The sequence below is a fragment of the Biomphalaria glabrata genome, chromosome 9 (assembly GCF_947242115.1).
Source record: "Biomphalaria glabrata chromosome 9, xgBioGlab47.1, whole genome shotgun sequence".
Classification (NCBI taxonomy): Eukaryota; Metazoa; Mollusca; class Gastropoda; family Planorbidae; genus Biomphalaria; species Biomphalaria glabrata.
Window position 1 is genome coordinate 38,237,443 of NC_074719.1, and position 19,626 is coordinate 38,257,068.

At 38.0% G+C, this 19,626-nt stretch overlaps 2 protein-coding genes across 3 annotated transcripts in view; one reads left to right on the top strand and one right to left on the bottom strand.

Annotated features, from left to right (window-relative positions):
- The window catches only part of LOC129928423 (uncharacterized), a 235,472-nt gene that overhangs the window by 48,998 nt on the left and 166,848 nt on the right, over positions 1 to 19,626 (top strand). The window lies entirely within an intron of this gene.
- Positions 843 to 17,285, bottom strand: LOC106075242 (uncharacterized). Of its 2 annotated transcripts, none has more exons than XM_056042725.1 (10): positions 17,150 to 17,285; positions 14,730 to 14,780; positions 13,690 to 13,770; positions 10,248 to 10,295; positions 8,853 to 8,900; positions 7,034 to 7,081; positions 5,917 to 5,964; positions 4,978 to 5,079; positions 3,958 to 4,026; positions 843 to 1,572 (listed from the first exon to the last, which is right to left on the bottom strand). In XM_056042725.1, the coding sequence occupies exons 2-10, from the start codon at positions 14,769 to 14,771 to the stop codon at positions 1,042 to 1,044; spliced, it is 1,017 nt and encodes a 338-aa protein (XP_055898700.1). In that variant the 5' UTR covers positions 14,772 to 14,780; positions 17,150 to 17,285; the 3' UTR covers positions 843 to 1,041. The 2 variants fall into 2 exon arrangements, with proteins under 2 accessions (XP_055898700.1, XP_055898699.1); XM_056042724.1 differs by lacking the exon at positions 14,730 to 14,780 and adding an exon at positions 14,845 to 14,949.

The following is a 19,626-nucleotide window of genomic DNA, read 5'->3' on the forward strand; positions in this document are numbered from 1 at the left end:
GGATCCTAGCAATGGAGTTCAGATGCTACGAAAACGTTTCTATGTATCTCTTACAAAAACTGCATCACAAATGAAGAGATTACAAACAGGATTAATCCAGGAATCAGACCCCACGATGACCATCTAACTACAGTCCAAAAGGCGCATTGTTAAACACTATGGCGTAAGACACTTAGTATTATTAGTTTGTTTAGAGACGCACCAGAATTGACTGTCTTTGAACGCAACTAGTGACGTTAAGACTAAGTTGGGTTAGGGGCTACCTAGAGACAAAGTAAGTTGGTGATAAGATTCCTTAGAGATAACACGAATTAATAGACAGAGACTCGACCGTGACCTTTTCAGTATTAACTATCATCTGAATAGTTTAACGGTTTGGACATAGCTTCTTCACTTGTTACTTTGTGTCTATGTCCTTGTTAGTTAGTCGCATTGAATACTTCCGCACAGGAAACTCGGACATCTCCAGAGTAATCTGTGGAAGTCAGACATGCATCAGTAATTACAAGACAGAAGGCTCATCACAATGGCCATATCACGAGGTCTTCAGGGACCGAATAGCGCTTTCTTTCTAGCATAGACATTCCTTCAGGGAACAGTCCCAGGAAAAAAAAAGCAGAGAAATCGATGAGAAGACATCAAAGAATGGAAAGGCCCGTCATTGAAAGAAATTCTATTTAAGACAAAAGACAGAGAGGAATGGAGAAATATCGTCAAGAAATCTTGTGTGGTGCCCTAATGGTTAAATAGACTAAGGACTAAAGTAAAGGTGAAGAAATCAGGGTACTATTGTGTTTGAATATTCAAACTTCCTTCCTTTCAAAGAAAATAAAACAAACATACTCGATTAAATTTTATTGTTCTTTCTATATATTATGTCACGCTATAACTCGTCGTGATTAAATAAACTTTTTTATAATGAAGAGATACAATTGGAATATAAAAACGTGTAAATCTAAATTAGAACATACATGTATAATCTGTAGTGGTGAAGATATTCACTTAATTATGTTTATACATTTACATGCATCTATGTATATATCACTCTTTTGGGATGAAGGTTTTAATTGTGGTTTCAAAGGTAGACAGACATATGGGGCAGAACTTCAGGCCAGAGCAGCACTTCTCACAGGCCACAAAATGGCCACAAGGAACGAAGGTGATGCAGGCTTCTCTCTCCATGCAGACTTTGCACTGCCGCTCTTCTTTAAGCGCTTGAATCTCCTCAACAAGCTTCTGGTACTCCGCGGACGTGCCTGCACCTTCCATCACTGTCGAGCTCACTGACCCACCACCTGGGCTACTGCAGAAATTTTTCACGGCTGCATATCCATTTCCACTTGTTTCGGCGTACGACGTAGTGCCTCCACTACTTTCAACACCCTGAGACCCATCGTTCAGCCCACCCTGCCGTTGCTGATGTTCCTGCTTGAGGCGTTCTTCCTTCTCGAAGAGTGCGTCGGCAAGTTGTTCCGCACTTTTGTAACACCCGCTCTTGAGAAGGTCCTTGGCCTCATTCTCATCGAAGCCTAACGCGGTGACAGCGTTGATAATGTCAGCCTCTTTTTCATGCTGTGGGAAGATATACCATTTTACTCATTATTCTTTAAATTTTAATCTAATAATAATAGCCAATAGTCATTAATGATCATGAGGATAAACCAATCATTCCGAAAGCAAGGATAAAAGAGGAAACAGTGTTCATCACATTGTGGCTTAAAGCAATAGCGAATTGTGTTCAACACATTGTGGCTTAAAGCAATAACGAATTGTGTTCAACACTGTGGCTAAAGCAATAACGAATTGTGTTCAACGAGTGATTGACTTTTCGGTGTATTAGTGGGGACATGGGGTGTAAAGCTCCTGTTTCAAATGGCCACAAGAGTGTCTAATGGCCAGCACAATAACCAACTAACTTCCCACAAGTATGACGGGTGGGCTAGACTCAGGTGTAGTAATATTTCAAAATTTAAAATCTTCACATATATACACATATTTACAACATATTTACAACATATTTACAACATATTTACAACAAATTTACTACATATTTTTATTACATTAGTGACATTTTTGCTATTTGAGTTGCGAGTGGATCTATTTTTTTAATACTTCAGTGGTGTAACCTTTAGCACCTGAACTATATAGGGAAAGTAATTCTTGAGGGATCACAGGCACGCCATTGCCTAAATTGTGCCGATGTGACAAAAAAAAATCTCTCCGGTTAGAATTCTTTTGTGACTTCCGGCCAGCTTTTCTTTGGACGACATTTCTTTGTGCTCCTTCTATATTGAAGAGTGACTTTTGATAGTGAGTCATGTCTTACAACATGACCAAACCAGCTCAGCTGTCGTCTCTTCACAGTGTTAAGGAGTTTCTCCTTTTCGCCAGCCAGAGTGTTGAACCAGCTCAGCTGTCGTCTCTTCACAGTGTTAAGGAGTTTCTCCTTTTCGCCAGCCAGAGTGTTGAACCAGCTCAGCTGTCGTCTCTTCACAGTGTTAAGGAGTTTCTCCTTTTCGCCAGCCAGAGTGTTGAACCAGCTCAGCTGTCGTCTCTTCACAGTGTTAAGGAGTTTCTCCTTTTCGCCAGCCAGAGTGTTGAACCAGCTCAGCTGTCGTCTCTTCACAGTGTTAAGGAGTTTCTCCTTTTCGCCAGCCAGAGTGTTGACTTGTGAAAGTGCAAACTTCTTTTGTCTTCTTTCCCTGGTATCTGATAGCCAGCGTTTTTCTGTAGCATTTGCTTTCAGAGATTTGAATTCTTCTTTCAGCCTCAGCGTTCAGTGTCCAACTTTCACAGCCATATAAAAGTGCACAGAACACTAACAAAGAATGGAATTTTAATTTTACACCGAAAAGCTAATATTATTATTCTTACAGATTTTCCACAGTTTGCTGATGACAGGGAATACCAAGCTTACAATTTTTGTTTTATTTCTTTTTAGTGATTCTCCATGCAAAGCTAACAAGATCCTCGAAATAAAGAATCACCCTTTGTGTCAGGACTTTGTGATTTTACCATCACAAAAGAGATACAAGACACCGATAGCAAAGACAAACAGACACAAACACTCTTTTGTTCCCCTGGCAATCAAATCATTAAATAAGAACAATCTGGTATAAACTTTGTCACATGTAAATTATGAGTGAGTCTGGTGTGAATGTACACTTTGGTTTCTTATAGTTATAATGTTTTTTGTTTGGTGTAATGCACAAATTGTAAGACAAATTTCCTTACGGATAATAAAGATTATTATTATTATTATTATTATTATTATCTTTTGTTATGTTCAACTCTAGCTATTTGAATAAGTTGTCTTCTTCTAATAATTCGTTATTCAACTGTAAACAACATCTCCACAAACTAGTGCTTTTCTACTTTTCAGCACTGATGTCCTTGCCAACTACTCTAACTGCAGCATCTAGTTGTAAAGTCAGCTCTTTGACCTTGTTCGCATGTCTCCATTGTGGGCTATATCGTCTGCAAAGCTTTCTATCACTTTAATTTCTTACATTAGAAAATATTTAACGTGCAAAATATATTTGTACAAATCCTTTTTAAAAAACAAAACAAAGCTTATCTAATGGGAAGAACTTTGCACGTACAACTGTATTTCTCAATAATGTAGAAGCTGTTTGCCCTATTTGATATCAAACAAAAAAAATAATTACCAATAATTAATTGATTAATTGGTTGATTATTTTTTATTGATTTCTGTTTTGTTTTATTTAAAAATTTAACTTGATTCGAAAATGGGTGTTGAAAAAATAATGTGAACAATTATGTAAGGGGACTTAACCAACCATACATTTTAAGCCATATCTGTGAATACTGAAGGATTAATTTCCTTTGTCGTATCAAACAAAATAATTAATTACCAATGGGCTACTCCGTTTCATTATTTTTAATTTATTGCTATACAATATTTTTGGAAAGATTCAAGTAGATCAGAATACTTACTTTGACTTCTTCATCGCTTCTATCGTCGTCATTTTCAACTTCTTGTATCTGCACCGTATTGCCGGAGCCCTGGAAATATAAAATAAAAGCCAGATCGCAAAATAAATTAAATAAAACTTCAAAGAATGAGCACATAAGTGATTCAGTCAATTTAGGCGATTATTAAAACTATCGAATGTGTACTAGATATTTTTTTAATAAATATGTAGTTCCAATGTCTGTCAATATGGCACTAGGTACCAAACTCACAAAAATCTACCTGCAGGGAAGTACCAATGAAAAGAAGAAGAGGCAGTGATAAAAAGAACAAAAGACAATCGACAGGCTTGTCATTGAAAGACGGTCGACAGGCTTGTCATTGAAAGACGGTCGACAGGCTTGTCATTGAAAGACGGTCGACAGGCTTGTCATTGAAAGACGGTCGACAGGCTTGTCATTGAAAGACCGTCGACAGGTCATGCGTGGTGCCCCAACAATCCAAAAGACCAAAAGGTGAAGTTGTTGATTGGGTTGGGTTTGGGTTTTTGGCACATCGGCACACTGTAGGCCATGTTGTGTCAGTAATCCCTCAAGGATAACTCTCCCTTCATATCACACTAGCTACATTTTATACAGTTAAGTCCTTAAAAACAAGTTGTGTTCACATTCACAGCTCAGATAGTAAAAATTTAATAAGTTAGTAAAAATCTGTTGTAAATAATATATGTTCACAATTTCTGTAAGAGCCATCTGATATGTTGTGTTCAAATGGCACTAATCTCAGGGTCTGATTAAAATTATATCTTGTGAAAATCAAATCTTGTATAATCTTACTTATTAAAACATTAAGATGAGTGTACTTCTGTTACTAGGACTTTAGATTTAGTCCCATGTCAGGATCAAGGTGCTAGAGAACGAAAGGTAACATTCCTATTGTGTTCTTTAAAAACATTTTTTTCTAACATTTAACTTGACTTCAGGGTTTTGGACATTTCTTCCAAAACGAAGATAATTCTTTCTAGCCCAACGTCTCAAACCTACCTGAGCCCGGGTTCTTTTGGCTTTGTGATATGTTCGATCCAATCGTTCTGTGTGGATGCCACGACCATCCATGCGAATGACGCTGTTACCATTTTGAATCAGCTGTTGAGCACAGAAAAAAAAGGGGGATAAGAAATGCGTCTTGCAAGTTTTAGTTACAGATCACAACCAGCGAGAACCAGCATATGCTTGGAAGTAGTTGTTTTTTTTCTAAGCTTCAATGGCCTCTTCCTTCATTCACGAAACGACTATCTCAAAGGAAGAATGAGATGAAGACATGATGGGTCTGGGCGTTAGCTATGTTCGAAACAATGTCGCCCAAACAGCAGGTCGCCCCGAAGGAAAGCAAGTGCCGATACAGTTTGGGAACAGGGACATCGCGGGCTCTGCTAGGATGTAGCACTATGTGCTGCAGGCTACCTTTTTGTTTTCCTTAGAGTTTTTTTCCATGTCTGGCATACCTGCAAGGCAGAAGAGATTTTCCTTCATTCAGCCAAGCGTAACGAGCTCCAAGCCTACTGGTACAGGCACCGATTACTCGCCTTTGTCCTGTAATGATAACAGTTCCGCCGTACTCAATATCTGAGCCACACGTGAATGCCAGAAGTTTGGCTTGTTGTCAGAGGCTTTTTGAGACGCAGGCCATTAGAAGCATTACATTAACCTTTCTGGCAAATTATAACCTTACGTAGCCTTTCAAAGCTTACCTTAAACAAAGTTAACAAAAAGACAGTTTGAATAGAAACACAAACTCGAAATAGACCCCCGAAGTGGTCGGCTACGGCAGGTAAAAAGCACGTTTCAATATATTCACCCCTCGCACCCCCCCCCCATAGTGACGCCACTGAAATGAGAATCGAAGACATCGCCATTATTATTATTATTATTATTATTATTATTATTGTAAGGTAAGATTAATATAAGATATATTGTTCTTACCATTCCACTTCCGTTCATTTGTACTAGGTTAGTGCCATTGACAGTGAACTGAAATAATACAAGAGGTGAACAAAACAAGTAGAACAAATTTTAAAATACATTTTTTTTTAAAGATTACATATGGGAAAGTACTGTACATTTACAGCCAGATCTTAAAATTGAATAATGTTCAGCTCGATTAGTGTTCTTGTTTAATGTTAGAACTTTATCTGAGAAGGGGAAGGGGAAGAAATAATGTGTAAAAAAAAAATCGTGTACGAGACAGACAGACAGACAGACGGAGTGAGTTCTCAAAAAAAAAAAAGTTAATAGCATTTAGATCTGGATCTTCATTAACGAAACAATAGAAATAGTGATGAAATGTATGAGAAAGGTTATATCATTCCCCATTATAAATCTTTTTTTTTTTCAAGTATGAAACATATATTCATAAAATGTTTCACCTTTTCCGATGATAGTGGGAAAAATATACAAGAATTGGTGCCGAATCGTTAACAACAACTACAATCCTGCCAGTGTCGGCTTTAGGTACTTTGGTAGCCCCAAGGTAAAATTAAAAAATAAACAAAGAGTAAATAAAATGACGAGTATTTTTTATTAAAACCCTATCTGTATCTGTATGGAAATAATTCAGTTTGTTTTCGACACGCTTTTATTGTATATTACCCTGAGCCTACATCCTTCCAATCAAATCGATATGCTGCACCTGCATCGCCCGTCACCGTGTCCATGAATTTTTTTCTGTAAATTAGCCGATTCGTTAAACACTTCTGCTAAACCTGCCCGCTCTTCGTTTGCCTTTTGATGCACTAGGCTCGGAATAACGTCTCAACATTTTCAACGGAATGTTTTCTTGGTAGTCTAAAAAGTCAATCTAAAATTTCGTTAATAATCCTTGAGTCGTGGTACAAACTTAGAGCGAGTCTAGCAGATGAACTTTGCTATGTTTGAGATTTTATCCAAGTCCAGCTTTTTTCTGTAAACTTATTTTTAGTCCCATGAGAGGCCACTTCAAACGGAGACCCTAGGCGGTTGCCTAGTTCGCATATGCCTAAGGCCGGCCTTGTATAAACGATATTTAAAATGTTTGTTTTTAATAGAAATTCATACTACGTACCATTCCATTACCGTTCATCCTCGTGACTTTATTGCCGTTCTGGATAGTCTTTAAATACAAAACATAAACATTTGGTCAGCTAATTACATAAACTTTGAAAAGGAATTGTTTTCCTTATTACCACAAATACAACAAACACTAGTCATTCAACTATCATTGTGCAATATCTTCTTTTAATAGATAAGCATTTATATTAAACATTTCATTCTAATACTTAAAATAACATCAATAACAAAAGGAACTAAAACAGAAAATACACACCTTACAAGAAGAGACAGAGAAAGCGTTGGGAAGAAAACTCCTGTACTGTACACGCTATACACTAATGACATATGAAGCATATAGGACTCAGTTAAACTTATCAAGTTCGCTGATGATACTGCCATAGTCGGTCTTATTTCAGGAGATGAAAACTAAGTATCGAAGCACGATAAAAGAGTTTACAACCTGTGCACTGACTACTATCTAGAACTGAATGTCACAAAAACTAAAGAACTTTAATAGATTTTAGAAAGAAAAAACAAATGATACACGAACTCAAGGTAAAGACTGCATCTATACAACAAATGAAGTCATATAAATATCTGGGCGTCATCATTGATAACAAGATTTCATCGGAAGACACACAACATTATTTAAATAAACTTTTTGAACAAAAATGTCTCAGAAAAATCTTGGAAGACAACAGCAAATGGCTCCATCATAACTACGTCAAGTCGTCGCGAAGTTAGCGATTTTTTTCTATCAAGACTAAAACCGAGCTGTACAAAATCTCGTTCGTACCTTACTCAGTCAGACTATATCAACGCCAGCCGTTAATCAATAAACATGAAAAGGACCACGACATCTGTGTGTAATCGCTGAATAAACTCTATATGTTGAGTCAGTTCTATTTATGTGAATGTTTCTGTTGAGTTTTTTTATATGAGAAAAGAGTCCTTGTAATCACAACAAATTTCAGTAAGGAACAATAAAGAAGTCTTAGTCTTAGTCTTAAAGGAAAGGGCGGGAGTGCCAATAAAAGAGTTTCTACCCAAGGCAAACGACAGAGAGGAATGGAGAAAGATGGTCGACTAATCTTGTGTGGTGACCCAACGGTCCAACAGATTAAAAGATAGGTGAAGATAAAGGTGAAGACACACCTGACATCTGGATAGACATACATAGACTAATAAAGTAAAGTAGTAGAAGCAAAGTATCCTCTTTCAGACCTTGCGATCCAAAGGCCAGATGATGTAAAGGTCATCTATTTCTGTAGCCAACGGTTAACGAGCAGGGTGCCATGCGGCCAGCACATCGATCAACCACATTTATTTTTCCTAACTTAATTTAGGTACCCATTAGGTCTGGTTGGACCTTAAAATCCCGTAATTCAAAATCACAGACTTCATCGAGAATCCAACACGAGACCTCTCGGTTCGGAAGCCACTGCTTTACCCCTCGGCCACCACGACTCGGATGAAATAAGTAACTAACCATATAAAACACTCATGGGATATAATTCATTATAGGCGCCATACATTTCAGAGTCTTCCCTTCTTCCTCTTTGCTGGAGTGGGTGGAATTACAATAGCTATCCTAACTTCTTTGATATCTATTTGATTTGATTTGATTTTAGGCACATCGTCACAATTTAGACCATGTCGTGCCTGCAGTCCCTTAAGGACTACTCTCTCTCTACATAACAAGAGCTAAATTCTATACAGTTAAATCATTAAAATCAAGGTCTATTCTAACTTCTTTGATATCTAAGCGTGACCGACGGACGGACACACTAACAGACAGACTGTCTCTAAAATATAAAGACGCCTATACGTACCATTCCGTTTGCATCCATGCGCACTGTCTTGGCTCCGTTCTGTATGAACTGGAACACACAAAAATGACTATATAAACAAGAAAAACAAGTAAAATACTTTTAGGCAAAGTACAGAGCGATTGTTCCGCAAGGTCGTCATTGCCGGAAGTGGTAATGGAAGCAAGCACTCCACTACCTATATAATGCTTCATCAAGGAATGTGTCTCAAATAGCCTCAGACAATAGAGTCAAACTCCTGGCCTTCACCTGTGGCTCAGATATTTGAGTCCGGCGGAACTGTTGTCACTAACAGAGGAAGGGGCAAAGGCGAGTAACTGGAACCTTAACCAGTAACCTTCGAGAGGAGGGGCTCGTTAGCCATGGCTGGCTACCCAACTAGGAGAAGAGAAACTCTGAATTCAAACCTCTGTTGCTTTGCAGATATACCCAATCATGGGAAAGGCATTGGGAGTCAACCCTGGGGAAACATCAAGCAGCAGGCGACCCTAAGGCAGTTTTCAGCACCCAGTGCTACATCCTGGCTGATTGTGCGACGCCGATGACCCCAAACTGTATCGGCACAGTCGTTCCCTTGGATACATCAGCTGCGTGGAGAGGGGGAACAGATGTGTGGGCGACATCATTCCGACCACAGCTAATGCCTAGACATTCATCTCATTTCCATGAGATGATGCAGAGTCGCTTCTCGACTGTAGGAGGAGGAGACCATCGATTGTTTTTCTCTTAAAAATTAATGAAAAAAAACAATGGAACATTTTTTACAGCGCACCATCTCCCTACTCCCCGAGAAAGAATCCTGGTTAAGCGAATATATAGATCTAGAACACTTTATAGTATTCACACAATAATCGTTTTGATCAAGACTTAAAAGACAATGGGCACAATTTTCTTAACATTAATTCATTAAACTCTTCAGTCTGAAGCAACTTACATGTGGAAAAGTCATTTCAAGAACGCGATAGTCCTTTCAAAAACAATGTTGGATATAGACCTAGATCTAGAGCTCTAGCCAAATTTAAATTTATTTCATCATTTACTTGAAAATGATAACGATTAAACGAGAGTTTTCCCCGTGTGGCCAACGAGCTAGCCATTCCTTTCTCTGTGATATACATATTTGTTTTTTAAAGTAACGTCTGTATTTCATAAGATAAGATACATCAACTGTGAAAGTTCTCGAAAAATCGTTAGAGCCATTTTTGAGATCAGCGTCCAGATTCCGCCCTCCATGAAGTTCTGATTTAAATAGAATATTTTTGTGAAAGAGTATATCTATGATACGTATTCTAAAATACGTATTTAATAGATTTGTATACTTTTTCCGTAAATTATATGACATTTAGTAATTATGAATATTTGTCGGAATAATTAAATAATCTAGTTGCCTCTACGTACCATTCCATTGCCGTCCATACGAATAGTTTTATTTCCTGATGGCATGCTCTGTGAGATTGTGTGAGAAGTACGATTAAGACACATAGAATGAAATTAATTTAAGAAAAAAACAAACAGTAAAGTATTAATTGCGGTTGATTACTATGCATTAATTTTAGTTAAAAGAAGAAATGCACATTTTTGTTACTATGTCATGGTGTTATGAATTCATTTTAACATGCATTTTGTTTACAAAAAAAGAGTGAAAATAGACAATCCCTTTTAGTGATGTAATAGTACTTCGACGGAGAATCATAAAGGTCAGCTGTTAAAACTGTCACAGTTATTTATATTTTAGAGGTGTGGTAGCACTTGGACTGGTCGTCATGAGAATCTGCAGTTTAAACTGTCCCTGTTATTAACATCTCACTTACTGCCGGTATTGTGAACTAAAAAAAAAAGTTCCCCTTTCAGACCTTGTAGTCTATAGGGCAGATGATGTAAAGGTCATCTGTTTCTGTGGCCCACGGTTAACAAGGGTGTCATTTACTTTTGCCCAACTAATGTCAGGTACCCATTAGAGCTGGGTGGACTCAGAGGCGCACGAAGATAGCGAAATTAAAAATCCCAGTCTTCACCAGGATTCGAACCCCGGTCCCCGGTTCGGAAGCCAAGTGCTTAACCGCTCAGCCACCAGCGCCTCCTTGTATTGTGAACTAGGGGGCAGTATTCTCTGGTTTTACTTTTGATATGAAAATATAAATTCATGTTGAGTGGTGTTCTTAGGACATGTATTTATTCTATATATATATATATATATTCTCTCCTCTTGTTAAAGGCGTGCAAAGAATCTGCAGTTTAAACTGTCCCTGTTATTAACATCTCACTTACTGCCGGTATTGTGAACTAAAAAAAAAAGTTCCCCTTTCAGACCTTGTAGTCTATAGGGCAGATGATGTAAAGGTCATCTGTTTCTGTGGCCCACGGTTAACAAGGGTGTCATTTACTTTTGCCCAACTAATGTCAGGTACCCATTAGAGCTGGGTGGACTCAGAGGCGCACGAAGATAGCGAAATTAAAAATCCCAGTCTTCACCAGGATTCGAACCCCGGTCCCCGGTTCGGAAGCCAAGTGCTTAACCGCTCAGCCACCAGCGCCTCCTTGTATTGTGAACTAGGGGGCAGTATTCTCTGGTTTTACTTTTGATATGAAAATATAAATTCATGTTGAGTGGTGTTCTTAGGACATGTATTTATTCTATATATATATATATATATTCTCTCCTCTTGTTAAAGGCGTGCAAAGAATCTGCAGTTTAAACTGTCCCTGTTATTAACATCTCACTTACTGCCGGTATTGTGAACTAAAAAAAAAAGTTCCCCTTTCAGACCTTGTAGTCTATAGGGCAGATGATGTAAAGGTCATCTGTTTCTGTGGCCCACGGTTAACAAGGGTGTCATTTACTTTTGCCCAACTAATGTCAGGTACCCATTAGAGCTGGGTGGACTCAGAGGCGCACGAAGATAGCGAAATTAAAAATCCCAGTCTTCACCAGGATTCGAACCCCGGTCCCCGGTTCGGAAGCCAAGTGCTTAACCGCTCAGCCACCAGCGCCTCCTTGTATTGTGAACTAGGGGGCAGTATTCTCTGGTTTTACTTTTGATATGAAAATATAAATTCATGTTGAGTGGTGTTCTTAGGACATGTATTTATTCTATATATATATATATATATTCTCTCCTCTTGTTAAAGGCGTGCAAAGAATCTGCAGTTTAAACTGTCCCTGTTATTAACATCTCACTTACTGCCGGTATTGTGAACTAAAAAAAAAAGTTCCCCTTTCAGACCTTGTAGTCTATAGGGCAGATGATGTAAAGGTCATCTGTTTCTGTGGCCCACGGTTAACAAGGGTGTCATTTACTTTTGCCCAACTAATGTCAGGTACCCATTAGAGCTGGGTGGACTCAGAGGCGCACGAAGATAGCGAAATTAAAAATCCCAGTCTTCACCAGGATTCGAACCCCGGTCCCCGGTTCGGAAGCCAAGTGCTTAACCGCTCAGCCACCAGCGCCTCCTTGTATTGTGAACTAGGGGGCAGTATTCTCTGGTTTTACTTTTGATATGAAAATATAAATTCATGTTGAGTGGTGTTCTTAGGACATGTATTTATTCTATATATATATATATATATTCTCTCCTCTTGTTAAAGGCGTGCAAAGAACATCTGTGTTTCTCTCCCTTGTAAAAGGCATGTTGACAAGGTCATATGGCTCACTCATCTAGTGTTTTGTTTTGTTTTGTATTTTACTGCCAATTTTTTTTTTTTTAAATTTACTAATTATCCAGTCGCATGTCTTATTGTGATTACATATACTTTCACGAGAAGTGCAATCCAGTTTTAATCCACGGTAAAAAAAAAAAGTACTTCAACACTAATTCAAAATAAATACACATTGAGAAGCAAAGTTTTCCTTTCAGATCTTGCGATGTCTGGGGCAGACGATATAAAGGTCATCTGTTTCTGTGGCCCCAGGTTAACGATGGTGTCATGTGGCCAGCAAAACGAGCAACTTAACGTCAGATACCCATTAGAGCTGGGCGGACTCAATGGAGCCATGAAGTTCAAGATATAGAAATCCCAGTATTCACCAGGATTCGAACCCGGGACCCTCGGCTCTGAAGCCAAGCGCTATACCAATGGGCCACCGCAACTTCTAATTCACGGGTACACATAAATCCTTAATCTTTCAGTCCAAATATAGCTACACAATAAACTGTCCTTACACACGTATCTACATGAGGTCTACATGAGGTCATTCATGCCTAGACCAGTTGTCATAGAAGGTCTGAACCGAGACCATTCGATTGGACTCCCCCGAAAACAGACCTGCAACGTTGCATCCTGCGGGCAGTTGAGACTACTAGCTTGTTGACACGTCACAGTCAGGTTTAAGACCTTCTATAATGCGTGGACTCGTTGACGCTCCCAAACATAATAAGAAATCAAGCCCGGTCATTTTGTCTGGTCAGCACACGAAAAACGTTAGGTTAAAACAAAAAGGCGGATGGGGGACAGGTTTGCAACATTCCAGACATTCTTTTAGAGATGAAATTATGAAGTCCTAGCTCGGCTCGACCGCGGGACGGAAGTGGAATGGCAGTGAGCCGTGTTCGAACTTGGTTCCATCTGTCCTAAGTGCTTACTACACGACCAGGCAGGAACTTTGGTTGTTGTTTTTTTTTCTTTTTGTATTCCACAAGACAGCAAGAAACATCTTTTCACTTACAGAAGACAAACAAGCAGCCGTTGCAGACAAACAATGGCAAAATTCAATTTTAAAAACATGTTGTTTTTTTTAGTATAATCAAAACGTGACAGACCGGCAGACAGACAAACAACACAAAAGTATTTGCGAATTTTTCCCTCACACGGGAACTGCTTTAAAAAAAAAATTCTTCTTACTAGTTCCTCCTGAGGGTCCATCTGGTCATGGCTTCGTTTTCTTGTATTGGTCATGTTGACGTTCTGGTAGATAGTACCATTCTGATGATTGCCATGAAAAACAAACATCGTTCAAGAATCATTAGATAAAAACAATTCCTTAGTAATTGTAGCATTCTAAATACTTCATTTTCGTACCATACCATTAATGGGGGAAGACGTCGCAAGGCTCCCCCGTTTCGCTGGCCTACAGTTAACAAGGGTACCGTGTGGTCAACACAACGACCGACCGCCTTTTCTTTCGCCACCCATTAGATTGGGAGCAAAGCAGTTTACAATTCTGCTACCACGCCCCTAAATGCTGCCCACAGAGGTCAACGGAATGTCTTTTAATAGTAAATAATAATTCTGTTCAATAGCCATTACTATCTGCTAGACATGCACATTGCAAGTGCAAATAAAAATATGATCTTGTAATACAGTGAAAAAGGTCGCAGAACACACACACACACAAATCTGGCTGCACAACTGCCTCTAGACTATTCTTTTTTTACAATAATTGCAGGAGAGTTAATTAAAAAACATTGTTTTTTTTTTAATTTCCGTTGCTTTTTTTAGATTCGATTTTTTAGTTATTTCTGTGAATTTAGTTTCTAAATGGGAATTCCTTTTTAACTTGAAGTTTGTCTGTTTACACCAAATCTTTTAAATCTATTCAGGTAATAGTATACACAACAAATTTTAGAGGATTTCATTGATTTTTTTTTTGAAAATTTTAATATCCCTGACTTTTTCGTATAGAAATTAGAATGCTAGAACAAAATTTACTTGGTCTTCAAATGCATAACTTGTATAAGGTTATCTAGTTTATGGCGCATCATAAATCTTCAGTTGATGGGGTTAACACGATTCTTACTATTAACTCTTTCTCTTCGTAATTCTTTACCACATTCTGGTGGAATCAACGTTGGTATAGTCAGTTAGGAGAGAAAGAGTTAATACAATTATATATTTGAAATGATTTAAATCTACCAGTAGCTCTTCATTGTTTCTTTACTTACGCCAGCTCCCATGAAGCAAAAGTAGGGACCAGTGAATTCCATGGGCGTAACCTAAGTAAGGAAACAAGATATTTGTTTGAAAATAAAACAAACTAAACCATCTTCTGATACCTACTGTAATACTGATGGATTCGCCATTCCGTGAGCAAACCCTGGTCACAATATTTTGACCGCCTGCATTGGAGATGCACACGCTGTTTGAATCGCTCAAAAAAAACATCTACAAGTCAATAAAACATTTTATAAGTTGAAATGTCCATGAAGAAAATAATGTAAATTCATATAAGGTATTACTTAACCATAAGCTGAAGTTTACTTTTAAAAACCTTTTTTGAGTTTGAGTTTAGGCAGATCGGCACAATTTAGGCCTTGTCGTGCCCGTAATCCTTTAAGGATCACTCTCCCATTATATAACAAGGGCTAAATTCTATACAGTTTAAACATTAAAAACAAGGTCTATTCACAGTGAAAATAGTAAAGGTAGTAAAAATTTTATAATTTGGTAAAAATCTTAGGTAAACATTATATGTTCACAATTCATAAATCAAATATTTGTAGACAACCCACAGTATAGGCGACAGTGTTACAAGAAAAAGGCCTGAACACTCACCTGCAACGTCACATCTACTGGGCAGTTCAGACGAATAAGCTTGTCGCCACGTTAGAGGTCGCTGCGACGTGGCAACGAGCTATTGGTCTAAACTGCCTACAGGTTGTGACGTTGCAGGTGAGTGTTCAGGCCTCCTATAACGAATGGCCTCGCAATAGGAGAATGTCTAATGGCGAACAATTTGCAAATGTTGCAAGGTAGGCACGTGATTAAATCACGCGAGGAAACTCTTGGGAAGGCTCAAAGAAACCTTAGCGGTGAAGCTGCGGATACTGGATTGACATGAGAGAAGATAAAGAATGCTGCTCAGAACCGAGTTCGGTAGAGAAGCGTTGTTCCAGCCCGAAGCTCCCCTGGGTGCTCACAAAAAGAACTAAGTAAATAATAGCATTATTGGTATGATACACTAGTATAAGTTGGAATATTGTTTTTAGAGCATGATGCGTAAGCTGGATTTTTTTTTGTTATACTGTACTTGCAAGGCGGGGGGGGGGGGGGCTAGGAAGTGAAAGACAACGAAGGAAGACACAGATTGGAAACAGATTGGTTGGGCTACATCAATTGCTGCTATAAAGGAACGGTCAATTTCCATTCTTCTTTTTAAGGCATCAAGAAATGCAGATTAAATAATAGGCCAAACTAAATGTATGAGAATGAAACAGCAGCAATTTTGTTTTTGTTTAAGCGACAAATAAAATATTCATCCATCTCCCTGTGAGTGAGCAGTTGAGAGGTTTTAAATCTTTTCTGATGAAAGCCGTTAACAAAAAAAAAATTGTTGTGCCCAATGCACGCATGAAACATGAAACAGGTCACCATAATATAGGTCAACATATATGTCACCAAATAGGTCAACACAAAGATCACCATCTAGGTCACTTTACAAGTAACCATATAGATCACTATACCTGCCAACATACATGATACAGCTTACCATACAGGTCACCTTTCAAGTGAACATCCAGGCCACCATATATCTTATCATATAAATTACAGAAGAGAAGATAATGAAATCCCAGATCTACGTGCATGACGTGTATCCATGTAGATCCAACAGACTTAGATCTAGATCTAAGTCTAGACTCTCTAATATATATTCTATATTCTAGATCTACTATGATAATTATCTAGCTACATCTAGATATATTTAATTTTTGAAAATTAGGTCTAGATTATACTATTATAGATCTAAAGAGATGTCTGCAAGCGAGACTTGAGAACCACGGGCATCGATCAAAGTATGTGGGAGGAAAAAACCCAAGACCTGACAGCATGGAAACGGGGCTGCGTCAGCCAAGAGAAAGAAAAAGAAAGCTGCCCTGAAAGCTAGCTCTAGGACAGATGCATATAGAAATCTACATGCACCCTGGCTTGATCAGTCAATTCAGATTCTGCCTCATCTCAAGACGAAACCAAAGCCAGTGACTCATCTGGGCGCATCAATTGTCTTCCGAGACAGAAGGAGACATAATATAGATCTAGACATTCTAGATCTAAACCTAGTCTATATACTATATAGATCTAGATCTATCATTATATGCTTTGAAGGAGCCATAATTATAAATATAGATCTAGATCTATCATTATATGCTTTGAAGGAGCCATAATTATAAATATAGATCTAGATCTATCATTATATGCTTTGAAGGAGCCATAATTATAAATATAGATCTAGATCTATAATTATAAATGCCCTGTGACTGTTCGGGAGACCACATATTAAAGGAGAGCGCTTCATTTAATGTAGATTCTTCTGTACTAGTTTAAAATGTAAATTTGTTATTTAATTCTTTTAGACTCAATACGATACCTTGTCAGTGGATCTAGTTTATTATCAATGAGAGATTAGTGAGAGTATTACGTTCACTTAAGTGTCTGTTCAGTTTGGGCGTTACGTTTTCCTTAGAAACAGACAAGAGAAATCAAATTTAAATTTTATTGGCGCACAAAAAAAATTAATTTTCGAAATTAAAATGTGCGCACGTGAAATATTTTTAAAGTGCGCACATTTTCATGTCGCCAAACTTAATGTCTAAGCCCATCAAGCGAACACTATGGTAGAGACTTGGGTTAAAGAAGATCTTTGAGACATTTGCCGTTTAAGAGTACTCTTTAAAAAAATAAAAGAGATTGCCACTTAATCCGGGTGCTTCGAAAGATGGAAATTTTATCATTTTATCTTCACCTTAATCAGTCTTTTTAGAATCTTGGACAATCTCTTTCCGATCTATTTAGTCTTTTTGCCAAGATATAAACATTTTTCACTGACAACCCATTCATCATTCTATCTTCACATCACTTCGTCTGCCTTTCAGTTGCCTGGTACTGTTCCTTGTAGAATGGCAGCGCAGTCGGACACAGTTTAACTAGAAGAGGGTCACTAAGCTCTCAATCGTCACCGAGAAAATATCAGGACTTAAGCCAATTGAGGCATTGAAGCTATCATCTTTGCAGTGATGCCCAGGGTTTATATCATTTCCGGGATGCTGTGCTGTCCGGTCTCTTGACACTTCTGCACGAAGTACATTAACAAGCCGCAGAGGCTTTGCTCCGTTGGAGCGAGACCAAGTGTTATAAAAAGCCTGAACACTGATCTGCTACGTCACAACCTGTGGTCAGTTTAGACCAATACCTCGTTGCCACGTCATACAGACCTGTAACGCGTTGGTCAGTGCTTAGGCCTTCTATAACGATTGATCTCGATTGGAGTCTATTTTTCTTTCGATGATGCGGCCCATGACAAACGACAATATAAAGTTTATATGGCTTCTTGGGCGAAAAACTGTTGGGTATCATCGAATTTTGATATTAGTTATTAAACAATAAACAGACTAAAAAATGTCGCTATTATGCAAAAACAAGGCATTTAAAATACTATTTGACTTTATATTATTCAATTTATTTTTCCTTAGACTACTTACCTCAAAGAAGCTAACCTATGCTGCCTTGAGGCGGTAGCCAAACATGGGAAAGCCCTGACGAAAAATGAGGAGCCAGAGACCTTTAGGCTGCTTGCATTAGTGCTACATGTTAGAAGAACCTGCTGATTCAAATATGTATTTGCACCTCCCGTTCCTTTTTACACAGACGCGTGGAGAGGGATAACTCTGGGTCGACATCATTCCTATTCTAAGGGTTCGGGCATGGAGAAATCTTAATGGAGGGATGTGTAGCGCCACTGGGAAGGATAGATATTTGGTTAGCATTTTAATGTTTGAAATATAATAGAACTCTGTACTCAATGACATCATTAAGATATTGGTTCCTTTGACTAAAGGGACTGCATCTTTCACTCCTTCGTATTAGTAGATAGAGGCAGTAGAGACTCGTGACAACACAGAAACCTTATAATTAACCTGTCTAAACGGATCTAAGTTTCCTTACTTCTTTTTTACAATACCTCTATTCAAGTCACTCCTTCATTGAACCTGGAACTTGGACGCTGATCTCAAAAACGACTGTAACGATTTTTCTAGAAATTTAACAGTTAATGTATATTGTTGGGAATAGAATTAAGAGCTCGATGGCCATACGGCGAAAACTCTAGTTTGACCGTTAAAATTTTTCATAGTAAAAAATAAATAAATGTAAATTTGGCTGAAGTGTAGAGCCAACACGGCGTAGTCAGCCGTATTATCGTATAAATGAGTAACTTAAAAGTTGCTTCAATTTTATTGAACTGTATAAGCGTTGATTATATTTTACTAAAAGCTAATATAGATGACACCTAGATTCTAGATCTAAAGGTTGATCTAGACTAGATCGTAAAAGTTCTAAATCAGAACTTGAGGTCTAGTGTTAGATCTAGATGTCCATATAAAAAACATACCAACCAATAATCGCTTTTTCTTTTAGCCAGCTTTTTGTGGCTGAATTGTGAACTCATAGATGTGTGAGCTCTTTTGCAGACTGTGCCAAGGACAAATAGTGTGCTGTTCTCTTCAGTTGTTCAGCACTGTGAATAATCGCTTAAATATACCTTCCTTGCTGGCTGAATCAGAAAATGCGTTCTAGCAGATGACGCAGTAACGGGTTTAATACCCGAAGTTTGAACAATTAAAAAATTTAATTATTTAAAAAAAAAATATATTTGATTATATTTGAAGTTTATTAACGGAGGTATTGTCTTTGTAAAATATATGTTTGAAGTGTTTTTCTTGTTGCTTGCTTCAGTTATCAGATCATAAACGTTTTGATGGAATCGGGTTGTGAATACATCCTCTGATTTGCAGACGCTAAATGTTGTTTGTTTACGATTGGTGGATGAGGTCTATTGTTTAATACATA

Coding starts and splice junctions, on each gene's coding strand:
- LOC106075242 (XM_056042724.1), bottom strand. CDS start 14,949: ATGTTTTTTTTGAGCGATTCAAACAGCGTGTGCATCTCCAATGCAGGC. Junction 4,027..4,977: donor CCAAAAGAACCCGGGCTCAG/GTAGGTTTGAGA, acceptor TTATATTTCCAG/GGCTCCGGCAATACGGTGCA. Junction 1,573..3,957: donor GAAGCGATGAAGAAGTCAAA/GTAAGTATTCTG, acceptor ATCTTCCCACAG/CATGAAAAAGAGGCTGACAT.